At 41.2% G+C, this 23628-nt stretch overlaps 1 protein-coding gene across 7 annotated transcripts in view; it reads left to right on the forward strand.

Annotated features, from left to right (window-relative positions):
• Parpbp (PARP1 binding protein) overlaps positions 1-23628 on the forward strand; it is a 59376-nt gene that overhangs the window by 16195 nt on the left and 19553 nt on the right. For 3 of the 7 annotated variants that reach the window (XM_013518744.1, XM_005374563.2, XM_005374564.2), the window contains 4 exons: positions 6351-6584; positions 7225-7329; positions 13940-14110; positions 17186-17340. In XM_013518744.1, the coding sequence (XP_013374198.1) occupies positions 6351-6584; positions 7225-7329; positions 13940-14110; positions 17186-17340 (665 nt within the window). Of the gene's footprint in view, positions 1-2972; positions 3272-6115; positions 6189-6350; positions 6585-7224; positions 7330-13939; positions 14111-17185; positions 17341-23628 lie in introns of those variants that run through there. The other 4 variants (XM_005374566.2, XM_013518752.1, XM_005374565.2 and 1 more) reach the window with 4 other exon arrangements.

Here is a 23628-nt window from a genome sequence, read left to right on the forward strand (position 1 = left end):
CCAAACTATTTTATCTAAAATAGTATGCTAAGATTCATTGCCCCCTACAGTATGGTCTCAAGGTGCATCCATTTACCTAGAAATGTCTCAAGTTTATCCTTCTTATGGCTGAGTAGTACTTCATTGTATTAAAAAAAACACATCTTCTTTATCTATTCCTCAGTTGTTGGGCATTTAAGTTGTTTCCAAGGTTTAGCTACTACAAACTCTGCTTCTATAAACATGGGTACACATATATCTCTATGGTATGATGTTTTAAATCATGCTGGAAAACTATCCAGAAAGGGAATAGCTGGGCTGAATGGAACTTCTAATCCTAGCTTTTTATTTAATTTTTTTATTTTGAAGGGAATAATAAAACAATAACAAAATAACAACAACATAAACAAAACAAAACAAAGCAAAAATAATAAAAATGATACAGGGTTTCAAAACAAAATGATAGGAATCAGCAGTGGTTGTTATATTACATATTGCTATCTTCAATGAAATTGCTCAGATTACCAGATATAAAAATGCAAGATTGATCAAACCATTAAGGAGAATTAAAAATAATAAAAAAAACATTAAAAATGATAGAGATCTTCAGTAAACAAGATGGTAGGTATTCACCAATGGTTGCTATACTGCATATTATTATTGCCTTCAAACTAGTTGTTTAGATTACTAGATATAAGCATGCAAAATTGGTTAAAAAATTTAAGCAATAACTGTTCCTTTCAAATAGCTTTTTGAGGAATTTCCACAATGGTTGCACCAGTCTACACTCCCACCAGCAGTGGACAAGGGTTCTTTTTTTCCCTACAGTCCCTCTAGCTTTTGTTGTTGGTTGACTTTTTGATGATAGCCATTCTTTCTGGGGTGAAATGGAATCTCAGCAGTTTTAATTTGATCTCTTGAATGATCACTGATGTTTAACATTTCTTCATGTATTTATTTGCCATTTGTACTTCTTCTGAGAAGTGTGTATTCATCTCAGATGCCCATTTATGGATTGGGTCTTTGAATTTGTGGGGTCTGATGTTTTTCAATTCTTTATATGTTCTGGATATTTGTCCTTTGTGTGAAGGACAGTTGGCTAAAATTTTTCATACTGCGTGGTTGTCTTTTCACTCTTTTGTTAATTTCTTTTGCTGTGCAAAAACTTTTTAATAGGAACCTATTCTTGAGAAATAAGATTAAGGTAAATAGCTTTAAACCAAAGTCAAACTCTTCTTTTCCAAAATCTACTAAAATCTGTAAACTACTATGCATCCTTTGTAGTTAGTAAAAAGTTACCTCTGTGTAAGTCTTATCAATTTAGAAAATAGTTTAATAATATTCATGCAAACACGTGAAAAGTTCATCAGAATATAGTAATATGATTTTCTGTTAACATAAGCACAGGTTTTTGGTGTGAGATGGTGCACTTCTTTTCCTAAAGCTACATTGCTTAGTATCTGCTCAGCTGTCAGATGTATCTATTAAACATTTGAAATGTACCAGACTGAGATTTCCATATGCATTTTTTTTTTTTTTTGAGATCTCAGGAGTCTGGCTATGTAGCTGAGGCTGGCCTCAACTCACTGTGATCCTCCTGCCTCAGCCTCCAGAGTGCTGGAATTACAGGCATGTACCACCACACCTGGCTCCATATGCTTAAAAGCACACAAGATAATATTGTAGACATGTTAAACAAAAGATATGAGTGGATATATTATAATTATTTAACTTATTTTTATGTTTACCTTTTAAAATGTGGTTTTTGAGGGGCTGGGAATTTAGCTCAGCGGCAAAGCGCCTGCCTGGCAAGCGCAAGGTCGTGGGTTCGGTTCCCGGTACCGGAGAAAAACCAAAAAATAAATAAATAAATAAAAATAAAAAAATAAAATAAAATGTGGTTTTTGGAATATTGAAAACTGTGTATGTGCCTCATATTTGATTCCTATTAACAATGCTGCTTTAAATGGAGGGAGAAGAAGCATTCAACAGACTTCAATTATGAGCTCTTTTAAGGTAAAATTACAACATTACAGAAAGTTGTGGCTTTCCTCCGTAGTGGTTCTCTTTATTCTCCAATTACTCCTGCAATATGGGAAATTTTTTTCTAGGGAATAATTCTAAAAATAATTATTCTAATAGTTATTTAAGGAAAAAGGCTATAAATGTAGAAAAAAAAAATCCATGCTGTAAAGAATTGTATTTCTAGTGTAGGGAGCCAAGTCATGAAACAAATTAGCATGTGGAATGTGTATTCGTCAGAAAGTGTTAATTGCTATGGAAAAACCAGGGAGCGAATCAGGACTGAGGGCTGCGGAATGAAGCAGGGCGGAGCTGCAGGCGGAGTGACTTGCACTCAGATGGTATGGGAAGCCACACAGCAGACGCGAGGCACTCAGAGGTGGGAGGATAAGTTCTAGGCATGTCAGAAAGCAAAGGCCAAGTGTGATCAAAGGCGAAGTTGCCGCTCCCACGCATGAGTGGACGTTCGAAAACAGTGATGGAAAGATGAGGCAGGCTGGGGCAGGGGAGGGGAGACAGAGGTCAGGGACAAGGGGAGAGAGGGAAGCGGTGATGTCACCATGGTGTGATGTCTGGTGTTTCCAGGCTCTGTCCCATCCAAAGAACTGGCCAGAACAACAGATGAAGAGGCAAGCTCAACTTCTATTTAAAGTAAAGGAAAAACAGGGGCTGGGGATTTAGCTCAGCGGCAAAGAGCCTGCCTGGCAAGCACAAGGTCGTGAGTTCAGTTCCCAGTACTGGAGGAAAAAAACAAACAAAAAACAAAATAAAGTAAAGGAAAAACAAAGAGGAAGAAAAAAGAAAAGAGTAAAGAAAAGAGGAGAAGAGAAAGGAAGAGAGGACAGGAGGGGGAGGGGAGGGAAGAAGGAGTAGGGGAGCAAAGGGGGAGGGGAAGGGAGAGGGGAAGGGGGAGGGGTCGCGGCTGAGTGCTGCAGGGCCACGTGTGCACGCATGCGTGGTGGTGGTGGCGGGCCGCGGTTCTCCTTCCCTTCTCCGGTCGCAGGGTCGGTGTGGGCGCGAAGCCGTGCTCGCGCGTGCTCCAGGAGCACTCCGAAGCCGCGGAGAGGAGCGGGCTGGAGTCGCCTGTGTGCCGTTTACCGCTCTTCCTCCTCCGGGGCGCTCCGGGATTTTCCGCGCCGCAGTGTGCGGGCGCGCGTGCAGTCCTGCGTCTGCGTCTGACTGTAACAACCTGGGAGCACCTGGGAGAGTCGCTCGTTGTTAGCGCTGACGCTTTTGTTTTCATCACTGCCTAACTGGGGGAGTAGAAAAAGTACGTTAAAATACTCTGGGTTTTAGGTTTTACTCAAGCTTCTTGAGGGGAAAATTTTTTTATGTCTCCCCTTTTCGTATGTTTGCATACATAGTAAATACATTCACGTGGGAGAATTGGTACCTATCCGTATCACGTCTCTATCCTTCCCCTTTGTGGGGAAAATGTTATTTTATTTATTTATTATTTATTTATTGTCTTTTTGAGACAGGGTCTCGCTATGCAGTTCAGGCCGGCCTTGAGCTCACTTTGAGCCCGGGCAGGTTTCGAACTCGCAACGATCCTCCTGCCTCAGCCTCCTGAGTGCTGGGATAACAGGCGTGGACCACCACACCTGGCACAAGGGGAAAATTTTAAAACACTTCTTTAGCAGCTTTATAGCACTAAAAAGTTAATCTACTCTGGGTTCCCTAGGACCGTTGACTTCCTTATGTGACCAGATAGGGGGCTTCCTTGGGCGGCAGATCCTATGTTGGCCTTTTCTTTACACGGGAATAGCTTCATAGTTTAATTCTGACAATGCTTTATACAAGGTACTTTCTACCTTCATAGTCTTACTGAGAAAGATCGACAGGTCTAGGCGTCTTCCATTGCACGAAACGAAGATTTCCTTTCTCTAAGGACGTGGAAGGCACCACAGAGCCCGTGGCAGACTCAGATTCGAAAACTGCTTGATGTTGACAAAGAAGAGACAGCCTTTTAGAACTGTATTACGTTTACCCACCGGCCCTCCCCCGACGATTACTTTTCTTTGAATAGGGGAAGAGAAAGAAATGGACATCCTGAGTATCTGTCTTGTATCAGGTGTTACTGATCTGTACAACCCCACTTCATAACCAAGGAAGCCGCGAGGGGTTTTGCTACCTCAGCCAACTGCCGCCACAGCCACGCTCTTTAACAGACCTGCTATCTCTCTCTACTGTGAACAACAAGTCTAATTAATTTAAAATGCACGTTATTTAAAAATTTGAATTATTATAGAGAAACTTCGATATTATATACAAAGTACAAGTACTCTGAAAACTGTGTAACTCTTGCTGTTCTTTTTCTTTCTTCTTGCGAAATACAATCCTTCTTCGGTCCAATTGAGGATTAAAGAATTGAACATTTTGAACTCCCTTCATACATCAGCCAGCTGGCGTGTTTTCCTAGCAAAACATGTTCTGATTTGACCACAGGCTCTCAATCAGTCGTTACTGGTTTGAATAATAGAAAATGCTGTCATAGTGGGCACCTGATCATGAAAACTGATATCAGGAGTGCATTTGTAGTTGGATTTAAAATGTTTTTACAATCGCAGTATAAACACTGTTAATCTAGTCAAAACCTTTTCTCACAAGATCAAGGGCTTGCATAGTTTTACTTTAACTAGTTATAGTCCACAGAGTGAGAATAAATTGTGTATTTACAGAGTGAGAATAAATTGTGTATTTACAATAGGCAGAATCTTTATTTTAAATGGGAAGGATGTCATTACAAACAGTGTTAGGAATTTTTGAGATAAAACAATGTAGTTTTGAGACTGAACAACTGGATTTATTTAATACCACTTGGACGTTTTCTGGAGTGTAACCTTTGTGGGATTGGGAAGGAAAACATCCAGTTTTTGATGCAGTGCTGGGAAATTGCAAATTTGCCTTGATGTTTGAGTTACAGATTCAAAGTTTGACAGTTACTGATTCTTTTGGTTGTTCATTGAACTAGTTTTCTAGACTATAGTTAATTTTCGTATTCATGATATAGCAAGTTCCTATCGTACAGACAGGATAATTTTCTTAGTTGTCTCCATATGGATGAGTGAAGAGCCCCATTATTTGAAGACAATCTGGACACTTGTCATGAATTTGAATAGTAAGTAGCAAATGTGGCAGACTATCGTAAAAGATATGTCCATCTAAAGGGTTAGATACATGGAAAATCGCATGTACTTTGGGTTTGTTGATTTCTATATTATTCTTCACTAGGTGAAGATGGTTCCAGTTTGTTCCAGTGAAGTACAGTTCTACTTTATCACCCACCCATCCTTAAGTGCAACTGATAGAAAGGTCTTGGTGCCAGCAGAAACTAATATGTTGAACATAACTAAAAGGCAGCAAAGTACATTTCATAAAACCACATGTGGACACTTCAGCATGCTTCTCCTCATGCTCCGTTGGGAAGGATTAGTTGGAATTTTTTACTGAATTAAGGCTGGCAGTTTTTGAAAGTCTGATGATTAGTGTCTAGGGTATGAACTTGGGGGGAAAACGCAATAGTAAAAAGCAAACAGGTAAACAAACCTTAACTGTGTTCTCTGAATGTGTCCTGCAGGAATTAAAGAAGAAACTTAAAGTTTTATGGTTCAATAAAATGTTGACCACAAATCTGCTGATAACGCTGCTGGGTCTCTCAGTAACTGGTATCACTGTAGCCACTTTGCAGCCTATTTTATTTCTTCTGGGGAAAAAAAAGAGTCAAAAGACACAGGAAAGGGATAAGTCTGTCTGATTAGTAATATCCTAAGAACTTCCATAAAGGAATCTGACTTGCTTTTTAACACTTAATTGGTTCATTTAGTATGTGTATGGGCAGGGACTGATAGTTGGCTTTGGCTATACCAACAAGGAAGCATAACTTAAAAAAATTAATCTCTATGACCATATTATAAGACCAACATTCGGAGTATTTTGTTATGTGGGAATTTCCTACGATAAGAACAATTTTAAATACTGTAAGAGATGAAAGCTGCATTAGCTAAAAGGAAGTACTGTTAAGTCTTAAGTTTCTCAGTACCCCACTTAAATATTGTTTCCCAGTCAGTCATATTTAAATGCACCCCACTGCCCACCCATCCCTCTTCTCTAGGTAGAAGAAACTTAGTGCAGTTCAGGAAGTAAGACAAGACTACAAGAAAGTGACTATTTGCCAATTTTGTTGTGTAAATTTTCCGTAATTGTTTATATTTTATAAAACCGTTGATTTCTTAGACTGTGCTATAACAGGCTTATCTTTGTATCCCCAGCTCAGTGCTAGGTAGTGAGTATTCTGGCACCTCATTTCACCCTTTCATTTTTGCTTGCTTTGGCATTATCCCTTTCAGCGCTGCGGAGAATTCGCAGTCCCCCTCAGTGACGTCCTGATGACGTGGAAATACTTACTGCATGAAAAACTGGACTTACCTGTTGAAAATATGCACGTGGTTGACCGTTATGAGGACGTTAAGAAGACTTACGAAGATTTCTTGAGAAACAGTAATATGCTAGATCTGATTGATGTTTATAACAAATGTAGGATTTTGACTTCTAATTCTGAAAATAAAGATACAATAGCCCCTGTAAGTATTTTCCAAAGTAATTCTATTTTAATCAAATGAAAGTTCAACTAGATTTACTTTGATTTTAAACTGTAGTATTACCAGTTTAGTAATCTGACGAATGTTATAGAGGGATAATAGAGATTATAAACTTTATTCTGCATAGTAATACACAGGGATAAAAACAACAGCTCTAATAATTTGATAATATTTTTGCTTGTAGGATTGTGTTAAGAATGGAAAATTTAGTTATCTGACAACTAGTTATTACTTGAAAGAAATATTTTAGTGAGAAGTTTTGTGGGGCTTGTGTCACTGTCACTGTATTTGGATGATGTAAGGATAGTTTCTGTCCTTATTTAAGTGCAATTTATTATTTAGTTAATTTTAAGGATAGTTTATATGCAAATTTATGTAAAAACAAATTAAGTAGCATGTCCCAAAAGAATAGAACTTAAGAATCTCATCTCCAATGAATATAATCATTTTATCAGTCACGTGAAAGGCGAATTTATGAGACTATGGCAAGAGTGTCATGCTAACATCTCTTACAAAGAACTCCACATATACTTAGGGACTGCTGGCGAATGTCAGTACTCTGGGCCTGGAGCATTTTATCGCTGATGGAACTTTGTTTGGTCACACCCTATATGTCCTACAGATTCACCTGCGGGACTTTCTGTCGGGCAAACAGTGTGAAGGAGAGGATGAAGCCACTCTTCCTCCACCGACATCACCCCAGAAGTACAACCAGGGGGATGCAAAGGTACTGGTGGCTTGTGAATGGATTAAAGCAGGGTGTGATCCCCTTCAAATCACCAGGAATCTGGTAGTTTATTAGTTTATTAGAATTATTAAAGTTTTGTTCTTTTTATATTTAAAAATTTTAAAAATAAAACTACTTGCAAAGATGAATACTTTGGACTGGGAAGAGTGTGATAATAATAACAGGGTATTCATGATTTTTTTTTTTTTTTTTTTTTTTGGTCTTTTTGAGACAGTTTTGCTGTGTAGTCCAGACTGGCCTTGAAATCATTTTGTAGCCCAGTCTGGCCCAGAACTCGCATTGATCCCCCTGCCTGAGCCTCCCAAGTGCTACAATTATAGGCGTATGCCACCACGCCTGGCAGTATTCATGAATTTTGAGCCAGGGTAACTGGCATGAGCAAAAGTAGGCATTGTTCAGAACACCAGAGAAGTAGTTGAAAGTCCAAGTTCTCAAAAGTCTTTGCATCTTTCTTTTAGTAAACTTGAGGCTTATTGTTTTGGATGATTGAGCCTTAGAGGACGGTCTTCATTTAAACAGTTAGGTCAGGGGATTTAGCTCAGTGACACAGCGCCTGCCTGGCAAGCGCAAGGTCGTGAGTTTGATTCCCGGTACTGGAAAACAAATAAACAGTTAGGTCTATACCCTTCGAAGTAGCACAGTGGATGTACCAAGAGTGATGTTAGCAGGCTTCATCGTGCAAGCAAACCACGGGAAATTAGTGTCACTGTCAGGTTGGATTTAGTATAATTTACTTTCAGCTTACTACTGTGCTGGGCACCTAATTACATATTGTAAACCTCACTAACCATGGAAATTATGCTTATGAAAGTTTTGTGATTAAACCACCATTGATAAAGAGGTGAGTTTAAGAGTATTAGACAAGAACAGTAAAATTATATTCAAGATTTTTAAAAATATCACAGCAGTGATAGAACTTACCCTTAATAACACCAGCTGCTCCATTAATTGGACACATTGCCAAGTTACCTTTTTCATTTTTCGGCGAACTTTGCTGAGATAGTCTTCTGTAAATCCTGTATTATTTTGATTGCACTTTGAAAAGCAACTTTTATCAATGGCTTTACATACATCTTCATGTTCCTGCTTCCTGGATTTAATAATGTGCTTTTTGTCTGTATCTCATTTTTCTTTGTGTTCTGTTTTGTTTTTGTTTTTCGTTTTTCTTCCGGTACCGGGAATCAAACTCATGACCTTGTGCTTGCCAGGTAGGCGCTTTGCTGCTGAGCTAAATCCCCAGCCCACCTCTTTGTGTTCTTTGAAAGTAAATTGCCAACATGATGCGGCACCTTGTCCCTAATTCTTCAGCTTACATGTTTTTGTAACATATGAAAATAAATAGCCATATAACATCGTTATTCACATATGAAAAACTTACGCAGATATTCACCAATACAGCTTACTACCTTCTCCATTCAAATTTTACATTTGGCTTTCATGTCTCTTTAGATTCTGTTAATCTGTACAAATTCCTCTTTTTTCTTTCTGTCTGTCTGCTGAATAGGCCACGTTTTTTCGTTTTGCTTTTGTCCTTGTGGTTTTGTGGTGCTGGGGATTGTACCTGGAGCCTCTGCACGGAGCAGCATCTGCAGCCCTGTTCCGTGTTTGATTTGGAGACAGATCTTGCTGAGTTGTCAGGCTGCCTGTGCGGGGCTCTAACTTGTGTTCCTCCTGCCTGTTCCTCCAGAGTGCTGGATCCCAGGTGTGCGCCACCGTGCTGGTTCTCTGGTATTACTGAACTTGTATCACTAGTTGCTGTATTTCTAATAAGCTGAAAGTTAAAAGTTTGGATTGAGGCTTAACAATTTTTAAGAAGTACTTTATAACTGATGTTGATCATTTCATTTGGTATCGCAGGAGGAGGCACAAACTTAGGTTGTCCTGAATTGTCAGCTCTCTCCGTTGTGTAGCAGTGGCTTGCCCTCTGCTCTCTGCGCAGATCTGTGTGGTGATACTTCGGTAGTCTGTAGTAATCCTCTTCCCTAATGACCTTGCGCTTCATGGTTCTGTGTGTGCCTCGATGATCCCTGCCTGCATCCGTTATTTCTTTAGCATTGGTGGAGTGACCAGTTTCTAATTCTGTCACCGCTACATTAATTACTTACTATGTCTCAGTAAAGGAAAGCTTTATTCTGTCAAATGGGGTAAAGACCAGTTCTCTAAAAATGTCACGGTTGCTGCCTAATTCTCCTTACTAATTTAGGAGTCGGTATAATAGATACATGCAAGAGGCAAATTATGTTTTTGTTTAGCTTTCTCCTTTGTGTGTGTGTGAGTTACTAAGGACTCATGAATTTTTATTCATTCATTGTTTTGAAATTGGTTGCTCTCTTTAACCTTTGATTGTAAGGTAGAGGGAGCACTGTAAGGAACTTGCTGTCTTTTTTAATGTTTCCTGTTTAAAATTGATTTTGTTGGTACACTTTTGGTATATATCACGATGACATTCATCGTAGGGATTTTATACCTGTACATGATATCTCTCAATTCTTCTTTTTTTCCCAATTCCACTCCCCTCCCCTACTAGACTTCTTGAGCATTTTCTTTTCTCCTTTCTGGTACAAGAAAATATCCCAAGTCCATCTGGAATGTTTCCTGCCCAGACCTTCTTATAATAAGAAGCCTTCTTATGTTTCCTATAGTTAATTTAATGCACTCTCTGTTCACTATATTTCTGCTATTCAAAAATAAGGACTTCCTGGACTAGGATGTATATACCTGACCCTAACTGGATAGAAAAGCTTGAGTGTCCTTATCTCTAGCTTGCTCTTCAGGGCCAGCAGATACTATCCTGATCTGTGGTGCCGGGCAGACATCAGGGGAAGCATCGTGGATGGGGTGTTCCTTCCATAGATGGGGTGTTCCCTTCATTCATGGCTGCCATTGGGCATCTGCCCCGTCCTTATGGTCAGATAACATGGCACTTCCGGTTTCACCACTCATGTGTGTTCAAGTGAGTTCTTATTTATGTTTTGTTTTTCTTCTAGTACCAGGAATCAAACTCATGACCTTGCGCTTGCCAGGCAGGCGCTTTGCCACTGAGCTAAATTCCCAGCCCTCAAGTGGGTTCTAAAGAGCCTGTCTGGGGATGCAGCCCACATACATGCAGTCGTGTCTGGAAGTGAGGGCCTGGGTTGAAAGAAAATCCACCAGATTGAAGCATAACTACGATAGCAAAAAGAAGGGCACTGTCCCATTTATTTGTTTAGTGAACTGATTCTGTCCATACCACAAAGTATCCTCGGTGTTCATTTAGAAACTGGACAGTTTTATTTAAGCTGTCTGACAGTTCCAAGTTTCTTTTTCTACCCATGATTCTTACTGAGACATAAATATTTAATCTCAGTTTGAAGTAAGTCAGTTTTCTAAACTGAAAAAGCTTATAATTTATACAGGTATTTTTTACTTAACATATAATGACCTCTAAAAATTGGACTATCTTCCTCTTCTTACTCTCCAGTTGAAAGGGTTGGAACAGGAAGAGAATTCCATACAAGGTATTTAACATTTTGATGAAATCAATTTTATTGATTTTTTTTTTCTTTCCTGGTGTCTTGGTTATTTTTCTCTCGTTGCTGGGACAAAATACCTGATGCCCAAAATTAAGGAAGGAAAGGTTTATTTCGCTTACAGTTTGTGGAGGTTTTAGTCCATACTTGGCAGGTTACAAGGCAGAGTGGCACATGGCAGAGGGCTACAGCTCATGGGAAAACAGCAAAAGCAACAAACACAAGCCAGGAATGGCCTCAAGCACCCTCTTGCTCTCCCTTACATATGCAAACTGTCCACCCCAGGGCGGGTGCAGCTCTCACACCCATAATCAGTCAAACTCTAAAAGCCTGCCCTATGATTGCATGAGGCTTTGGGGGGACACACAGACACAAACCATAACGCCTGGACTTTGCTTTTTATGTCATGTGTAGGAACTTTTTGCCAGATTTTGAATATTTTCTCCTACATTTTGTTCGAAGTGTTTTATAGCCTCATATGGTATGGGTGTATTGGAGTGATCTTCATTATATTTTTCCTGCAGGAGTAGCTTTTTGGATCTACAGATTAATGTTTTCCAATTTGGGATGTTTTGAGACATAATTTCATCTCACTTTTTTCTAGTCCTCTCATACCTCTTCAGGGATTCCAATTATGTGTACATTGGACTTGTTCCAATTGTCTCCTAGACCTCTTTGTTTTTTTAAAAATCATTTTTGTCCTTAATTTTTCAGATTTGGTGATCTCTATTGATATATCTTGTTCACTGATGCCTTCTTTCATTCTCGCCCAATTGCTGTGGAGTCTATACAACAAAATTTTACTTACTGGACTTTTTAGCTCTAACATTTACTTTTTATATAGCGTCTGCTTTTCTGTTGACATATCTTCTATTACTTTATTTATTTTTTTGAGACAGGGTCTCCCTATGTAGTTCAGGCTGCCCTTGAGCTCTGTGCAGCACAGGCTGGTCTCGAGCTCTGTGGGCTTCTGCCTCGGCCTCCTAAGTCCTGGGATCACAGGTGTGTGCTCCTACACCTAGCTTCTGTTATTTTATTGATAGCATATATTCCTTTAATTCATTGGACATTTTCTTATAATTCTTTGACCCAATTTATAGTAGTTGTCTTCATGTGATATGTCCTAAACCTTGTGTCTAGGTCTTTGTACTGGCAGTTTCTGGTGAATGTTTTTCATTCTGAATTGGGTTATATGTTCCTTTTTCTTTAAGTGTCTGATGGGTTTCGGATGAAACATTACAGACAGTATGTTATAGTGGCTCTGAATTCTGTTATATTCTTCCGAGGAATATCATCTTTTGTTCCAGCAGACGATTTGCTTGCCTGGATGCTACCGTCTCATCTCCCTGTTGGTGTGGAGCTGCTGGTATCGATTCTTGGGGCTCCCTCTGTTGCTTTTTTAACTTGGCTTTTGTAGGCCACCCTTTAGTCTACCAAATTTGGTGGTCAGCCAAGGGTGGTGTTTATTCTGTCAGGGGCTTCCTTCCTTCCTAGGAATTTTGTTTCTACCAGGTACAGACTCTGACTCTAACACTTCAAGCCTGTTCAGCTTCAGGTTTTGCTGCTTCAGCTCTGCACAGTTCTGTAACACACTGGGTCAAGCAAACCTTCAGGCTCACATCTCTGGCTCTTTGTAGCTCAGCCTTCATAGAATAGATTTCTTTCTGATTTGTGCCTACATTTTGATGGACCCCCTAGGATCTCTCCCATGCTTGTACAGGTTGGCTGCCAGCTGTTTGAGCTGTTTGTGTTCTAAATTGTCACCCAGATTTCCCCCTGTGTGTTTCTCCCTACTTTCCCAGCCCTGAACCCTGATCTCCGGCCCCTCCCCCTGTTTTCTGTAACCATAGCATGGATTTGAGCAGACTCTTGGGCCAGTAAACCACAAACTTAATTCATACCCTTCTTGTTGCAGTTGTTTTCAAATTAGAATTTCCTCCAGCTTTGTCTGCCTTTTGAACACTTTCCAGTGTCATTAAATTGTATTTTGAGATGTTTATTTACTATTTCAAAGTTGTTATCTGTAGGATTCACATGATTACTTACTTCCCAATTACTGGAAGTTGCAGGACCTCAGTCATAAACTTGCAATTTTTAGCTGTCTTGTTTGGTCTTTTTTAACAATAAATTCCTCATTTTGTGTTGCTTTTTGGGTGTTTTCCAATGTTTTTATATGGTTACATTTAAAAAATTTTCCCTCATAATTTGTAGTTGTTATCTGTAGGGTTCATATAATTGCTTTCCCTTAATACTGGAAGTTGCTATAAATAGCTAATTTTAAGAAAAAGGTTATTAAATGTCTTGGTTTATCATTTGAGTCTGAAGAATAAGAACAATATATATGAAAGACCTAAGTTCTCCCCAGTCTGTTGTGTGAGAGTGGCCCATAGCTCTGTGTGAGGTCACTTAATGTCATCAGAAATACATGCTATTGTTTGCTCAGCATTTGGTTCAGTCTCTTCATTTTAATCTTTGGGGGATTATCTGATATTATCAAAGTCAGAATGTAGTAGTTCTACGGAGTTTGAACACTTACCGTTAACCCTTGTCCCTGGCATTGAAAGCGGTGTAGATTTAGGGGTTGAGCCAGTTGGCTCACACTCTAGCTGTTGGGAGCTTTAATTATTGTATGTTATTTAGTGGCAGATGTATTCAGGGAAATGAAACGAGACCACGTCAAAATGCAGATTTAAATAGTATTGTTCAGGGGGCTGGGAATTTAGCTCAGCAGCAAAGCGCCTGCCTGGCAAGTGCAAGGTCATGAGTTCGATTCCTGGTACTGGAAAAAAAAGACTAAAAATAAATAAATAAATAAATAAATAGTATCATTCATATACTTTGTGAAGAACAGCTAACAGTTACGGTAGTCGTTATTTACTCATAGGTTCTTATTGGCACTAAGTGGATGAGAAGGAACGTGCTGATTATCCGATCTAAGTTTCAGCTTATATGACAATTTTCTTTTCCTAAAGAGCTGTAAAGTATTATGACTGAATGATCAGACATATTTTTACTGCATATAAAAATGATTTTGGATTTAGAACAATTCCAATAAAGTAACTAAGTACTCTATTGTACAGGTGAAGCTACTAGCAAAGACAATTTTCTTTTCATATTTAAACCTGCTAGTGAATTCCAAGAATGACCTGGCTCTGGCTCATGTTCTCAATATTCCTGACAGAGGACTTGGAAGAGAAGCCTTCACCGATTTGAAACATGCTGCTCGAGAGAAACAGATGTCTATCTTTTTGGTATGGATGTGTATTTTTATTTATTTATTTATTTGGATGTGTTATATTTTTAAGATAAGAAGTCCTTGAGCAGCAGGTCTACATATCTTAAAAAAGAGCGCCTCTAACTTTGATGAAACATTTAAGTGGTTAATCTATGTCTCATCTGTGTATTTGGAAAACCACATTATTATTTTATTTCTTTTACTGTATTCTTCAAACACACAAGGGAGGACTTCTCAAAAGCAGTATTCCCCCCATATGTCCTATAGAGTATAACCTTGGTAAATTCTTCTTGCCTTAGACCCAATGTTTCCAAAGGCAAAAGTCTTGATTAATGCTCCTTGAATAAATATTTCCAAAGGCAAGAAGTCTAGCAACAGTATGTATCTCTGTTGCTTATCCTTAATGTGTGCTTGCTATCAGGAGCTCTGAGAAGCCTGCTGTAAAGAAGTCTGCTTGCTCAGGAACAAGGCCAGGAGCTCCACTCAAAAGGGTATAAATAGGAAAGGAAGAAGTCAAATTGTCCTTGTTTGTGTGAATGTATTATCCTATACTTAGAAGACCCCAAAGGTTCTACCAAAAGACTTTTAGAGCTGATAAATGAATTCAGCAGAATAGAAAGATATAAAAGTGAAAAATCAATAGTTTTAATATACACTAATAATGGACTGAAAAAGAAATCAAGAAAGCAATTCCGTTCACAGTTGATTCAAATAAAACCTTAGGGATCAGTCTAACCAAGGAGGAGAAAGATCTCCACACTGAAAATTTCAGAATACTGAAGAAGGAGTAGAAGACCCTAGACACTGGGAAGCTGTCCGTATTCACGGATTGGCAGAATTATTATTGTTAAACTGGCCATACTACCAAAAGCAATCTATAGATTCAATGCATTTTTCATCAGTGACATTCTTTGCAAAATTAAACAACACTAAAATTCCTATGGAAACACAAAGGACCCAGAGTAGCCAAAGCAATCCTAAGCAAAAAGAGCAAGGCTGGAGGCTTCACATATCCAATTTCAAATTATACTACAAAGCCATGGGGACCAAAACCACATGGTAAGGGCACAAAAATAAATACATAGACCAATGGAACAGAATAGGGGACACAGAAAATAACACAACTACAGCCATGTGATTCTGGAAAAAGAAATGAAAGACAGATGTTGGAGAAAAGACAAGCTCTTTACAAAGCTGGAGACCCAGTTTTCTCAGCATCAGAAGATTGAATTGATGTAGAAGACTGAACTAGATCCCTGTTGCTCACCTGATACAAAAGTCAATTCAAAATGGCCTAGGTATAAGACTTGAACCTTTGAAACAGCTAAAAGAAGTATAGGGGGACACTTGAAGCTGTAGGCACAGGCAAAGAGTTCCTGAATAGGAGATTCCAATAGCACAGGAAATGATAGGAGGAATCAACAAATGGGACTGCATCAAATTTAAAAGTTTCTGTGCAGCAAGGGAAGGAAGTAGCAGCATGGAGGGACAGCCTGTCTTCCAACAGAGGATTAATAGTTAAAATATATAAAGAACTAAAAAAATCAAATGGTGCAATTAATAAATGGGCAAGTGAATTGAACAGACACTTCTCAGAAGTACAAATGGCCAATAAGCATATGAAAAAAGTGTTCAACATCTTTAGCCATTAGCAAAATGAGAATCAAAACTACATTGAGATTCCATCTCACTCCAGTCAGATTTGCTCTCATCAAGATACAAAATATAATAAATACTGGTGTAGAGGCAGTGGAAAAAGGGATCTTTCTACACGCTGGTGGGATGTAAATTAGTATAACCACGATGGAAATCTGTGTGTGGATTTCTCAAAAAAACTAAGAGTAGACCTCCCATTTATCTACCTGTACAATACCCCTTGGTATACACCCAAAGGGGTTAAAGTCAGCATATCAGAGAGACACCTGAATACTCACGTTTACTGTGCACATTTCACAGTAGCCAAGATAGGGAACATCTGTGCCCATCAATGGATGAATGGAGAAAGAACATGTACACAGTGGAATATCATTCAGCCATAAACAAGAATGAAATTCTGCCATTCGTAGGAAAAGAAATGGATCTGGAAACCATTGTGTTGATTGAAGTAGGTCAGGCTCAGAAACATGAGGATTACGTGTTTTCCCTAGTCTGTGGAATCTCAGGTGACAAGAAAGTACAAGGGAGACGATTATTAGACAAGAGGAGGGGAGTAAGGAGTGGGTGGGTGTAAGGATGGGTGATGCACCCGAGCAAAATACATGCACTGAAGCCCTGGGGCGGCGGGGGTGATGGGTGAGGGAGAATGATCCAAGTGTGCTATGTGCAGGTACACATCTGCAGAGAGGGAACCCATTGATCTGTATAACCAATGAAAATGTGAAAGCATTTGAGACCTTAAAAAATAGAAACAAAGAAATCTACTTATAACTTATAAGAAGTTAACCTTGTTATTGAATGTTGTCTGCTAAGTCCTTTGACCATGAACTTTCCCCCAAATTACTGATGTTTCGTAGCTCATCTTAGGGTAACACGTTGGAAAATACTGCTTTAGGTCACTTGATCTTTGATTGAGACTGAAAAGACCTTTTAACTATACCTGATCCAGCAATCTGAGGTTGTGAAAGCTGACTCGAACTCAGTGATTATCTAGTCTAACTGCATTTTACAGTGAAAGTGAGAGTTTGGAAGTGTTGAATCCAAACCAGTTCACCTCCTTAACACTAGAGATCAGCTCACCCTGAAGACGAGCTTGTGCTGAGTAACACTTCTAGTAGTGAGCAATCTGAGCAAGAAAATATCCGTAAACAAGTTCTTTGTAGCCAGTGATCTATTCTGAGGAACATGGATATTTTCTTCAGTGCTTCGTTTCTTCCCTAACTCAGCACCTCAGTCTGTGCCTGTGGGTGGTGTTACTGTCACCCTTGCTGGTGTGAGTTCCGAGGGCTCTTGTTTCTGTGGTTCTTTGCTCCAGAGTCTAAGCTGGCCTGAGCCTAGCATTGCAGTACATGGCAGTACCTCACTTCACAGAGCACACGGTCGTCTTCCTTGCTAAACCACTGAGCGTGCTGAAATCATTTGCTTTCATTCGTAGATGGCCACGTCATTTATTAGAAGAATTGAGCTTGGAGGGAAAGGCTACGCACCCTCGCCCTCTGACCCTTTAAGGACACATGTAAAGGGATTGTCTAATTTTATTAATTTCATTGACAAACTACATGAGATTCTTGGAGAAATACCAAACCCAAGGTAACAACTTTTCATAAATTATGATGTATTACTGTTCTGTCTTTCGAATGTCACCGAATCAGAGGTAAGAATGAAAGAAACATTGTAATGACGGAGCATCCTAGGGAGAAGAAACAAAATATCTGGGTGAATGAAATTTATTTATTTATTTATTTATTTATTGGTAGATTATCATTGGTTGTTGTACTATACTTTGGTATCTTCAAAGTGGCTTCTAAAGAAAATAAATAGAGCTATACATGAGTGACCTATTGAATAATCATTAATTTTTCTCAATGATTGTTGTAGGAAACACATAATAATAAACATAACATCCACTTATGAAATAGCATAGGAACAATACAAACATTGCAGAGTTATGGACAGATTAGTAGGAAAATATCAACGGCTGCTGTAATACATGGTGGTATCTTCAAAGTGGTTTCTCAGGAATACAGAGATATGCAAGGAAGATCTAACAAGTAGTTACAGCCTAAGGGTTGTGAAAAATAGCATATTACCTTCTCACCAGTGACCCCTTTCACTGAGGTGTGACGGCTGGAAGGAAGGCCAGGACCAAAAAAAAGGAAGAGACTTGCACCTGTGTCCAGCAACAGGCTGTTTTCTTTTTCCTCTATAGTCGTATTTACCTGGGGCTCCTCCATGGAGATGACAGTTTGGCCAGGGGGAGAAGGCAGAGTATGCCCTGGGCCCCCTCATTCCTGTTGGGACTGCCTGGTAGAATGGGTCTGAGCTCTGGGGCCTCCGCTTCAGAGGGCAGACCGATAGCCAGTGGTCACCTTTGCATTCAGGGCATGGCCTAGGGGGCCTCCTAGGGCAGTTCCTCTTGAGGTGGCCTGTCTTTTAACAGTGGTAGCAGATGAATGCAGTCATTGAGTTCTTCTTGGGACCCCGAGAATCAGACTTAGGGTCTGTCTCTCTTAGTGCTGCAGCAAAAGCAGCTGCTTTTTCCTGGTCCCTTTGTTTTCTCTGCTTGGCCTCCTCGTCATGGCTATAGAATACTGAGGAGGCAATCCTTACTAACATCTCAAGTGAGCCATCTGGGGCGAAAGCCATTTTTTCTAGCTTTTTCTCTCCAGCCTCCCAGTGCATTGGGACCCCGCAACCACTTAGTGTCCTCTCCCCAACCGTCAGCACAGGCAGCAGGAATCTCGGTGCAGGCCTCTCTGAAGCTCCACACGCTCCTCCACTGCAGCCTGTACTGTCAGGGGAAGAATGGCTTCCAGGGGGTCTCCTCAGGTATTGCACAAGGTCTTCCTGGTTTCCCAGCTTCTGAACAGCTCTCGTGACCCTGGTCAACTAGACCTCTGAGTCTTTGGGCGTAGCCTGTATTCTCATGTTCTCTGAGTCCTTGTTCAGTAGCTGCTCCTCCGATGACTCTGGACCTTTCTGGCTCTCAAGGGCAGGAGCAAGAGCGGCCTGCTGTGTAGGATGTTTTCCCAGGGGTTTCTCCATGTGGAGTTGGTTCACGCACATCTCTGGGCGGGCCTTTGCGGCTGGTGTGGGGTGGGCTGATTGTGTTGGTGCTTCTCTGTGGCATGGTAGTTCTCAACCGCACAGCGTCTGGCCTGAGGGCCAGCGTATGTCTTCGCATCGCTTCCTGGGCACCTGCTGCTCGCCTTCCGGGCGCCTACGTGGCTAGGGGCTGGCCCTGGTTCAATAAAATTTAATTGCATGACTTTCCCCCTAAATGTTTGCTTCCCTCTGGTCCTAAGATGTTTGCCAAAGTCGAAAGGTGTGTCTCAACTAACCTGGTTAGCAGAGAACCTTACCACGTATCTCTATCTGGAAGAAACAGTTCTGAGGACTGGAGATTACCAACTAGATCATTCTTTTAAACTTTTTATTTTGCAATAGAGGAAACAAACCGAGAATGAGTAAGTAAACTGGAAAAGATTGAAGAAATATTTATTTTCTGCTAGTATTTTCCTATGGGTAAATCTTTGGTTCATCTGTGATTTTAATATACCTATATTGGAGATAAGAATTTTTTTCAATTTTATAGACTTTCACTTACAGGTGTGTCCTGGTTACTTGTCTCTCTTTGCTGAGACAAAGTACCTGACACCCAAAATAAAGAGGGAAAGGTTATTTAGCTCACACTTTGTGGAGGTTTCAGTCCATACTTGGCTGGTTCCAAGGCAGAGTGGCACATGGCAGAGAGCTACAGTTCATGGCAGCTGAAGATACCAAAGGCAACCAGAGCAAAAGGGAGGAGTGGCAGCTGGAAGAACAAGCCTCTTTTCCTCCCTTACATTGTATGCAAACTACCTGCCCCAGGGTGAGTGTAGCACTCATCCGTAATTCCAACATTGGACCACCACCACACCCGACATTGGGAGCTGGTTTTGAAAATTACTTATAGCCAATATCAGTGGCATCTTTTGAACTCTAGACAATATATTGGCATTTATTATTTTTTTTTTGTTTGTTTTTTTGTTTTGTTTTTTTGGGTTTTTCTCCGGTACCGGGAACCGAACTCACGGCCTTGCACTTGCCAGGCAGGTGCTTTTGCCGCTGAGCTAAGTCCCCAGCCCCTGAGCTAAGTCCCCAGCCCCTATTTTTTTATTTTTTATTTTTTTTGGTGACAGGGTCTCGCTATGTCTTCCAGGCTTGCCTTGAACTCACTCTCGAACTCGTGGTGATCTTCCTGCCTCAGCCTCCTGAGTGCTGAGATTACAGGCATGCACTGTCATGCCTGGCTATTTATTCTGACATAACAGATAATTTTAAAATATTTTTGCAGTACAATGTAGATTTACCTTAGTCTTAGATGTACCCTGGTGTTAGAGTTAAAAAGTCTTCCTTTTAGGAAGACTTAATTTTTATACAAGTGTTTGCTTTTATATTTACCTCCATTTAAATGAAGGTTTTCGCAGCTGTTTGATTTTGTAGTTTTGGACGACACCTGCTACTTCTGCCACCGAGTATGAGAATTTGCAGCCCACTCACCAAGCTCCTAGCAGGCCCTCCACTGCTTTTCACACTTTTTTCCATCCTCCTATTGTAGGAATACTGTATTTTGGGTTTTCTCGCATTTTAGAACTGAATTATTTTGACCCCCAAAATTGCCTATTGGGATGTGCTGTGCTTATACTTCCTTTCTTACACAAATTTTTATTTCCTTCTATAGTCGATAGTTATCTCTTTTTTCATTTGCTTTGCTTCATGTGTTTCTCATCATTGTTATCAAGCTTGGCAGTGAAACTATAGACTTCGGTTAATCCTGGGCCACCCCGCAGTCTGCGTCTTCGACTTCCCTTACCACGCCTCCTTCTTCCCTCCATCCCTTCACTGCCGGCCTGGCCAAGCTGCTGACTCCAGAGCTGCGCCACTGCCTGGTGAATTTTTCTTCGCTCTGCTGTGCTGCCTTGGATCTCACGGCCTATCTTTAATTGCTGATAGCTTTCTTATAAAAAGTAAATGAGAGGCAAATGTCTTTATGCTGTTCTTCCATTTGATTGTTTATAATCATTTATCTAAGATTGCTAATTATATTTAGTTACAAATGCTTTTTTCTGCTCCCTGGATGACTCTGGTCTTTATCTAGCTTGTCTGTCAGCCTGTCAGTTTTGGTTTGCTTTCTCCTGTCCGAGGTTAGCAAATGCCCAGAGATTCTAAGTTGTCCTTTCATATTTAAGAGTGAGGCCCTGTAAAGCTGATGAGCTGCTTTGTATGGTGGCCTTAATTATAGCGTGGTGTCCAGTTAGCCTCTTTGTTGGGGACTTCCTCTCCAAGTGTCACTAACTGTAGGTCTTTTCTTTGGGGCTTTCCCCGGAATTTTTGCAGAGGCGCCCTTCCATCTCTGAAAGCCAGTGGCCTCGCGGAGTGCTCTGGGGCTTCAGACCGGGCGCTCGTGGTGACGCGCATGGCTCTTGTTGTGAGTTTTATTCAGTCGTCTGCTCCGGTTCTGCTGCCCCCGGCTCTGGGCGCCCTGGCTGGGTCTCCGTGGAGGGAGAGGTGAGCCGGCCTGGCTGCTCCTGGCTGCTCGGCGGGAGGAGGCCTGTCCTCACACAGACACCCGCTGTCTCTCCTGCAGGCCGCCCCCGTGGCCGGGGCCGTCAGCGCTGTCCTCAGCTCCTGAGGCTCCTCACACGCATCCCTCCCTGTCGACAGAGCCTTGGGCCTTAGTGTTGTCTGTTCTGGGCCCGTGGTTAGGTCTCCTTCTCGCTTGCCGTGCTTGGCGGAGTGTCTGCTGTCATCCACTCTGGCTGCTTCTCTCATTCTCTTTTTCTTTATTCCTCTTTTTTTCCCTATTCCCCTCCCCTTCTACAACCTCCCTTCCCCTCCTTATTTACAAAGCTTTGTTTCCATTACATTCTTTTTTCTCATTGTTTTCTTTTCCCTTCTACCCTCCCCCAACTCCCCTTTCCCTTTGAACAGTTACTTCCTATTTCACAATATCTGTTGTACATTTTGGTTCTTATTTACGCTTTCAGTTTTTCACACCGGAGAGACTATGTGATATTTACACATGTGTGTCTGATTTATTTCACTTAAGAGTATGGTCCCACGGTGCATCCATTTGGCTAGAAATGGCTTAAGTTTATCCTTCTGTATGGTGAACAGTACTCCATTATATTAAAAAAGGGCCCAGAAATGCTGGTGGAACAGTGGGGAAAAATGACTCCCACTGTTGGTGGGAGTGTAGACTGGTGCAGCCACTGTGGAAATCAGTGCTGAGATTGCTCAAAAAAGTAGGACTACAGGTTCCATTTGACCCAGAGATTCCCCTTCTGGATATCTTCCTGAAAGAATTACAGGAATCATACCACAGTGATATATGCACACCCGTGTTTATAGCCGCACAGTTTGTAATAGCCAATCTTGGAAACAGCCCAAATGCCATCAACTGACAAATGGATAAAAAAATTAGAATCCTTTTTTGGCCATTTTGTTTTTTACATTAGGTTTGGGGCAGGAGCCAAGATAAATGCATATGTTCAACGCGATGTAATTTCTTATAGTTGTGGAAGGATTTCTGCCTGGGAGAATGATTGAAAGTGTAGAAAGAAATGCGTTTGTTTTGGAAGTACTGAAGGCACAAACTTCTTCAACTAAGAAGCCATTCATTCCGAGTATCTACCTGGTCCTAATGAGACATTAATCACCCCAACTCCTGGGGCATACCCCGAGAAACGGGTATTAGATGGTCAGTGTCTTCAACAGGCATCTCTATAGTTGATGTGGACAATCCTAATTTTCTGTCTTATAGTGGTTTGGACTTTTTACTGGAGATACGTATTTTATTCATTAAAAAAGTGAAGTGTTTTTTATTTTTGAGGCAAGGTTTCACTGTGCAGTTCAGGCTGGCCTTGAGAACTGACTTTGTAGCCCAGGCTGACCTGGAACTCACAGTGATCCTCCTGCCTCAGCCTTCCAAGTGCTGAGATTACAGGTGTTTGCCACTGTGCCTGGCAAGAAAGTAAAATGATTAAAACCTGAAACACACTCTACGTATGCAAGAACCAATGGGATGGCGTGCAGCGGGAGGGACACAGACCCTGTTCCTGGGAGCCTGGGGTGAGGGCTTCGGGCCTGTCTTTTGGCATGGGTGTCTTCACTGAGTTTAATATTGAAGGATGAACTTGAGAAGTCAGGCAGGTCTGTAGAGGTGTGGTGGACAGCCCCCTGGGCCATTGCCCCATGGGTTGTTCATTCTGTGTAGTGATTTCAACCTCCGTCTACTTGCAATTTAGCCGCAGTTTATTAAGATTATAAGAAAAAAAGGCTTTTCCCCCCCAGTTCCTTCTTCCTTTTATAGCTTAAATTCTGTTTTTTGTTTGTTTGTTTGTTTTCGTTTTTTGTTGTTGAGGCAGAGTCTCACTGTGTAGCCCAGGCTGACCTCGAACTCACAGCGATTTTCCTGCCTCTGCCTCCTGAGTGCTGAGATTACAGGTGTGCGCCACCACGACCGGCTGTAGTTTAAAGAATAAAAACATACTGCGTGTGCCCACTTCCCTGGGTGTTTAACGTGTCTTCTTCAGCGGACGGGAAGCTGTGAGGGTGTACCGGTTTTTCTCACTGCTGCTCCCAGCCTGGCGCAGTGTCTGGCGCAGAATGCCCGCTCGGTGCTTATTCACCCGAGTGGCCTTGCCTCGCGCTCTCTGCCCGTCCTCCCCGATCCGCTGGTCATGCCGCCCCTTCTGGCGGAGCTCCTGTCCGGTAACCTCTGAGGGCTCCTTCCCACGTGTCCGCTGCGCCCTCTGGCCCCGCACTCCTTCCCGAGTTCCGCGCATCTTCCGTGTCCGCGGGGCTGTTCTGCGCGGAGCACGGGCCTCAGCTGCC

Source organism: Chinchilla lanigera, unplaced genomic scaffold (assembly GCF_000276665.1).
Source record: "Chinchilla lanigera isolate Chin_1 unplaced genomic scaffold, ChiLan1.0 scaffold00004, whole genome shotgun sequence".
In the NCBI taxonomy this organism is placed as follows: Eukaryota; Metazoa; Chordata; class Mammalia; order Rodentia; family Chinchillidae; genus Chinchilla; species Chinchilla lanigera.